The 7,511-nt window shown below is 42.0% G+C and overlaps 1 protein-coding gene across 1 annotated transcript; it reads left to right on the top strand.

The window, feature by feature from the left end:
- Positions 1-2,883: 2,883 nt before the first annotated feature.
- Positions 2,884-4,636, top strand: ascl1a (achaete-scute family bHLH transcription factor 1a). The gene is made up of 2 exons (XM_023816909.2): positions 2,884-3,664; positions 3,810-4,636. The coding sequence occupies exon 1, from the start codon at positions 3,061-3,063 to the stop codon at positions 3,637-3,639; it is 579 nt and encodes a 192-aa protein (XP_023672677.1). The 5' UTR covers positions 2,884-3,060; the 3' UTR covers positions 3,640-3,664; positions 3,810-4,636.
- Positions 4,637-7,511: the final 2,875 nt, after the last annotated feature.

Below are 7,511 nucleotides of genomic sequence, written 5' to 3'. Positions count from 1 at the left end.
TTCATTTGAATGTCCTCAATGACAACGCTCGCGTAGTTTGCAAAGGCAGTTCTGCAAGTAGGACACTTATTTTCACAAACCGATAGGCGGCGCTTGCGTTCTATTTTACGTGGCTGGCTTGCTTCAACAAGTGTGAAAGCTGTGCTTTAAGAGTCGCATGTAGCATGACTGATTTTGTAAAGCACCTGGAATCGCACCTGCCGCCTCTCTTCCCTGTTTAACAAAATAAATAAAAGACGGCGCCTTCTTATAGTGCGGCCATGCGGTTTCCCTGCCTATTTGATCAACACATCTATTCGGATTTTTTATCAGTTACAAATCGCTAGTTTAAAGAAACAAAAGCAATTCAGTGTAAATGCCATCTCGCCATATGTGTAATGGAAATCACTACTTGACCTAACATTTGAGATCCCATCTGAAGTTTCCAATAGACTACAAAATTATTAAATTATTCTGTTATTAACGTGTGAACTATATTGTTCTCGACATGACTAAAGCTTTATGAAAGGAATAACATGCAGTCAAATATAGACACTCAGCATCCCAAACAACTCCATAGTACATGTTCTGGACTGAAAGTATATTATCATGGCTTTCTTGGCTTAACCAGAGCCAAGCGCGCGCCCAGTCGGGAGGGGGGCGCGTGGCTGCACAAAGGGACACACGACCGGCTGTAGCCGCAGCTCCCGACTTTCGTCCAGTCCACTTCAGCCCTCAACAATATAGTTTCCATCACCCTCGCCTTTCCTCTGGCGCGTTCAACCCACAGCTAATCTGCGAACAAACTGAAAATTAATGCAGGAATACATCCGCATAGAGTAGCCTATATATAAAAAGATTTGCAATTTAATATAAGCAGACTCGGGTTAATGGACGGTGGGTATTTGGATCGTTTGATTAATGATTCATTACCAGAATGAGAAATTTTTCTCGAACAAAAAACATACTACGTTCAAAAGTTTTAGTAGAAAACACCTGCTCCATAAGAGGAAAGCAAGCAGCTCGAGACAGAGAGAAGACAAATTTGGTCCATTCCCTAGTTCGACAAGAATTGGACGCATCAGAAATTAAGTCAACGTAGTCTTAACAAGTAGCAAATTGACAATAAACACTGCATATTTTTGCAGACTGTGAACGGGACAAATGGATACTGATGAGTTTTGATTCACAGAGTTTCGTTCGTCCAAGCGACGGCCGACTTCTCAAAAAGTAGGCGAAAAGGACAGAGCTATTTCTATACAAACTCAAGCGTCCAGTTGTCATATTAATTATTACACCAAGCCATGACTGGAACCGTCCAAATGGACGGATCTCTCTCCCTCTGCTTCTGGGGGAAACGTAGAAGAAAGAAAGTCTTTACACAGCGCTAATTGGACTTTGGAACAGCGCTGACGGCGCATAGTAGATAGGTTTCAGAAAGCCGCGCTATTGTGTGGGGGCGGGGCATGGGACTGAATAGAACCCACGCTTCTTTTCTAAACTCTCTTGCTGTGCCAAAAAAGAAGAAAAAAGAAAAGAAAAGTTGGAGGATTGGGGGGAGGTCTTGAATGCTGGCTTGATCTTGAATGCTCAGCCAACACAGAAAAATTGCACAATTTATTGTATTTTTTTCTCTCTCCCCTCCAGTCATTCATCGTTGCCATGAGTAGAGTCGGTCGGTTTTGTTCACCGTGAAAGACCTATTCTTTTTATTCTTCCTTTAAAAAGAAAAAAAGTTGTCGAAATACAGAGTATCTCGCCCACTGTAACAAAATAGGGTGTAACAAATCGTACACAAAACTACTTCTAATGCAAGGTGTTTTTGGAGCGCCGCGTAGCTTTGCCTCTCCGTTCCGCCTCTTCGACGACGATGATTAGTTTTAGTGAAAGTGGAAAATGCATCTCTAGCGGACAAAGCGCTTTTCTCTGGGGGACTCCCGTGTGCCTCTAAAGCTCCAGCAAATATACGGGCAACTTAAGATCTCTCTCAGCCTGCATGACAAGCATCTTATAAAGACGCGAGGATTTCGAATTTAGCAAATCCTCTATACCTGATGCAAATGCAATAGGAAAAAAAAACAATCTAGTTTTGACTTCGATAGATTTTCTTCAGCGCTTTGGGATACCGTTTTCTACATAAGTGAATAGAAAGCGCTGTCTTTCAGCACTACTGTTGAAGGACAGTTCGTAACTCAAAGCCCAAGTAGTCGAACGGCGTTGCCTCTACCTTGTTTGCTTCTGTCGCCCTTAACTCTGTTATAAACATTAAACGTTTGCATATGTGTTCTTGTAAGTGTTTTCACAGAATTTGATATAGATTTCATCTAGAGTTCTTTCAGCAGTATAACTACCTTGCCCGACAAACCGCCACTAATGTTGTTTTTATATAAACAATAATTAAATGCAAGAGACATGACATTCTGCTGTCATTTATTTCAGAAAAACAAATGCAAATTTATCACTGTGCAGCCATTATTCAATAGTTCGAAGGAAAAACTGTTTAAAAATTTTGCATGGAATCAGATAGTCATAAACTCCCCGGAAATATACTCCCAATATAGCTATTGGCCTATATATTTTTTAAGTATTAATTTCAAAATGATGCATGTGTAAAATGCCATGTGAAGATTTTAAGTGAACATCGCAGTCAGCATTTACGCCTTTCAGTTGGACGCCAGGACGGCATCTGGTTGGAGTCTGGCGGTCGGTCCCAGTTGTGCTTTAGCGACTGTTGTTTATTCAGGGGCTGGAGTGGCACGCGCCCGGCGTACGCATTGCAACAGCGTTCGGAGCGCAAGGTGAATACAATAAGCGCGTGGAGGCGTGGCCAAGGCCAGCGCGTGGGGCTGCCAGTGTGTTGATAAACCCCGCTAGTACCCGTTCACAGCACTCATTGCAGTTTTGGAAGTGTGCACGGCAAGAGCCCACACGACTGCCAATAAAAAGATTTAAGTGTGCACGTTGAGTTACACGCGAACGCCACGAGCTCAACGTGCTTCCTTCAAGCAATCCAAAGCGGACTTCGAGGTGTCCTTATCCAATTTATCTTTTTCTCAGCGCTCAAAGGAGATCGCTTCTAAGATGGAAATAACTGTCAGCCAGCAACAGTTTCTCCCACCTGCCTGCTTTTTCACCGCTGCTGCACAAAGCATCCAGCTGAGCCCGACCGACAGCCAATGCAGCGGAAAATCCGCGTCCAAGCAAGCGAAGAGACATCGCTCCTCCTCACCTGAGCTGCTGAGATGCAAGAGGCGGCTTAACTTTGCCAGCTTTGGGTATAGCCTGCCTCAGCAACAGCCACACGCGGTGGCCAGGCGCAACGAAAGGGAGAGAAACAGGGTGAAGTTGGTCAACAACGGGTTCGCCACTCTCCGGGAGCATGTCCCTAACGGCGCCGCCAACAAGAAGATGAGCAAAGTGGAGACCCTGCGCTCGGCTGTGGAGTACATTCGGGCTCTGCAGCAGCTCCTGGACGAACACGATGCAGTCAGTGCTGCCTTTCAGTCCGGTGTCCTATCTCCCACCATTTCGCAGAATTACTCCAACGATATGAACTCTATGGCCGGCTCTCCGGTGTCCTCCTATTCATCTGATGAAGGATCTTATAACCCACTAAGTCCCGAGGAACAGGAGCTCTTGGACTTCACCAGCTGGTTCTGAGATCTATTAACTATTTGTGTAACAGGTTGGTTATTATTATTATTATTATTAGTAGTAGTAGTAGTAGTAGTGATAGTAGTAATAGGAGCAGCAATAATAACAAATAACAAACCCAATTTCTGCTTTTAAATGTAGGGTGTTTTGACTGACTCTTCTTTTGTCCTTTTCAGAAATGTGATTTTTTTTCCGCGATTCCTTGACGTGCGTGAAAGTAACGCAACACACAGGCGCCTAAACGCCGTCCACGATCACGCAACACTTCGCTTTCGCTGCGGTCCACTGAAGACCGATGGGCCGAGCTCAGTGGAGGACGCGACCCCTGAATCCCGATAGTGCTCGAAAGAGGCGCTAAGAAGACATGGACACATACCACTGACAGCGTGGGAAACAGCCTCTTGGGGCATACACCCACGAATGCGATTTCCTAACGTGACTCTTATTACAGTATAATGCTACTCAAACACTATAGAAATGCTCGCAAACTATGCTAAAACCCCAATCAAAGAACTTAAAACCTTTTGTAAAATTTAATGACGTAATAATTATAACATGCTTCCATCTCTGTGGATTTTATTATAAGAAATTCTATTTGTAACAAACATATCATTTTTAAAAAATATATTAAGCTATTTTTGTATATAAGAGACATTTATAGAACTTTTGTACACATTGTTTTAATTTGTATATATCTTGACGATATGTATGGACATGCATTACCTCTGCCTATTTAGACGTGTAGTCTATATTGCTTCGCCAATAGCGATTCTGTGCATGATGTACGAAGTTTCAAAGAGGGACGAGAGGCTCTGTGTAGCTTAGCACCGACGTGTCTTATTTAATTAATAGGAAGTACCTGTTATTATGAAGTATCTCGGAGTTCACCATGATCAAAGTTTATGCAGCTATTTTCCAAACGCAGATAGCTATGGAGTTAGCTATGTCCGGCCTACTCTCCATTGCCTTCATTGCTTCTGGGTTTATTTTGAAATAACGAGAAAGAAAAGCATATAACCATGTTTTCTATATTCTAATTTCGTAATAAATTTTTGTAAAGTAATCATTGCACGTTGTATTGAAATTTGTTGAAACATATTTAATGTACATCACATTCACTCAGTCATAGTCATCAACATCAGGCCCGTTGGTGGGGGGGGGAGTCAAGTGGGCGGACGTGTACCGCCCCCTCCCCCCAATATTTAATTCGGATTCATTCATCCCCACCACCTCAATAAATAGAACTTTGAATTATAATTATTATGTAGGGCTCCCCCCAATAGCCTATCAAACTCTCTCCCACGCCACTGTCATCATCATCATCATCGTCATAAACAGAAGCACAATACAAAGCAGGTTGGTTATCTTACATTCAATCCAGAATCCCACTGCTGACACTGAAAACTTTAATAATCTTTTCTATAAGAGACACCGATACGAGATTTCGGCTGTGCCAGAAGAACAAAATGTCAATTCATGCCAAAACGTTTCTCTTGATTTTATATTGACGCAGAAGTTAAAGTCACGGCGCTTTAATTTCCATGAAATCTTAAGAAAAGGAAACGTTGCTATCATCTGATATGTGAAACCAATTTCCATGATAGTTTCACATCCCCAGTTGCTTAAAGTAACATTGTGGATCTATCTATATGTAATTAGGTGATTTTATATATTAAAGGGGGCACCGTTGTTAAATGAAGGATCTAGTCCCCAGACATCTGCCGAATTACATTCACTGGAAAAACGTAGATACCAGTGGCATTTTTCATGTCTGATAGCCGGAGTTCTAGAACCTCCGTCTTTTTCAATAGGCCGTATTATACAACTTGTTAATTATATACAGCCCTGTGTCAAAACAGATCCGCCGGTGTTCATTTTATTGAAGCAAACCAAATCAGTGAATACAACAAACTGGATCTAGTCGTAAGCATATTTGAAATTATTATTTCGACGTAAAAACCTTTGGAAGGTTAAATGTAACCAAAAAAAGTTATTTTGGAAGCATCTCGACAACAGAACGAAGGTAAGAAAGTTTGCATTGTTGCAGCAGATTATTTTCTTAAGAAAGGTTACAGCTTTATCTTTTTACTTATAAATATTTGAATGCATGTGAAACATAGGGTCCTTTTATTTTTATAATAGCTGAATGTACAAGGCGTGCGCCTAGATAAATGAGTAACTGGAGGTTGTATACCGGTCGGCTGAAGTGTGGGCTCTAAATGGGCTTACGGCTGGGCCCCGCCCCCGACTTCGGGTGCTGTTACCTGCACCACGAGCCGCTCCGTGCGTGCAGGCAGGTTGATTGTGGGGAAACATCAAAGAGGAGAATATGGTTGTTCACACTCCTTATCTATATATGAAAGATGCATTGCACAACACCACTTAACCCACAGTTTTTCATTGGGTACGATTGAGATCAAACATGATGCGCCTCATTAATGAATATTCAAATTTTCTTAAAAAAAGTAAAACAACCTTAGCGTTTCGCTATGCAATGGTTATATGCACAAAAGAATTCCCGTAGGCATCGGATATCGTAATCTGATATGCTCACCTTCACGTATCAAAGCAGCACAGACCAACAACGTATTAATGTCTCAGTAGCAACAAAAACGTTTTGTGAGGAAGTACGTTTCAGCGTAATGCATCATTTCCTGTAAGGAATCTTGTCACCGGGTTTTGCCAAAATTTACGAAAGCAGTATCGTTTCCCCAGTTACACCAACACTACCTCACGGGACATGGCAGCGGTGGATCAGGTGTACCGTACTTGTTTGGTTAAACTGGCTTGGTCGTCCATGCAGCGTTTAACTCACATGGTTAAAAGCCACAAAACATTACTCAGAATTTGCTTGTAAGAACATGATTGCCTTGTCAGGTGGGGTCATCCATCCTCATAATGGATTTCACAGTGGATTTTGCATAAGGCTGCTGTTGATCATTTGTCATTTATACATATCGGAATTGCAATTACATATGCAGTCACACATACAGGAGGAGAGCAAAACATTATTATTTTTTGCTCAATCAAGCATGAGACAGTCGGACAGCTTACTCTACAAAAAAGAGCAAGTTGGGGGAGGTGTAAAGACAATTATTATCATTATTATTATTATTATTATTATTATTATTATTAAAAGAGGGGTGCTTCCTGGCTTGCAAGTCAACTCCTATCACCATTTTGCACGTGAAAGGCAGGACAGTTTCATTCAATCTTAGAAAATACCCTCATATATTGAAAGGCTTGCATTTCGGTTTGGCCGAGTTCAACTGCACAAGTGACGTCGAGCAACCTTAAAAAGACTGGTTTTGGGAGGTCAGGCACTGTATGGCTCTCCAGTTACAGCAGCCATTGTCCTGAGCTCTCGCACCAAATGAATGTAATGACGGGCTTAAGAAGCATTCTGGCTGGCTGAATGCAAATCAAAGATAAGTGGAACTTTTCTTCTTTTTTTTAAGAGCCGTTTTTGTTCATTTTTCCTATCTCTACGGGCAGAGTCTGAATGTTAAACATGATTTAACTGGCTTTATTTTCCTCACACTGCATTCAGGCACTGATTGCCTGCCTATCCTGGCCCGTGATTAACGAGCTGTGGTGCAAATTTGGGGGCCATAATGACGATCCGCACGCATCGGTATAAATGCACATTCCTTGCTGCAAATTTACCAGGCTGTTGCCAGGGGAACTCAGAGAGCGGCCATGGTAACAGACTGCTAAATTGTTATCTCACCAAGAAGTGCAATGCTCAGCAGTGAGACCTGCACTGCTGCAAAAATATATACATTCCACATCCTAGGAAAAACTAAACATTTATCCAGACTACAGTCACGCAGCATTTTCTGAATTGCTAATCACATTAATGCTATTTACAGAAATCG

This window comes from Paramormyrops kingsleyae, chromosome 1, assembly GCF_048594095.1.
Source record: "Paramormyrops kingsleyae isolate MSU_618 chromosome 1, PKINGS_0.4, whole genome shotgun sequence".
Lineage (NCBI taxonomy): Eukaryota > Metazoa > Chordata > Actinopteri > Osteoglossiformes > Mormyridae > Paramormyrops > Paramormyrops kingsleyae.
This window is presented reverse-complemented; position numbering and strand designations above follow the sequence as displayed.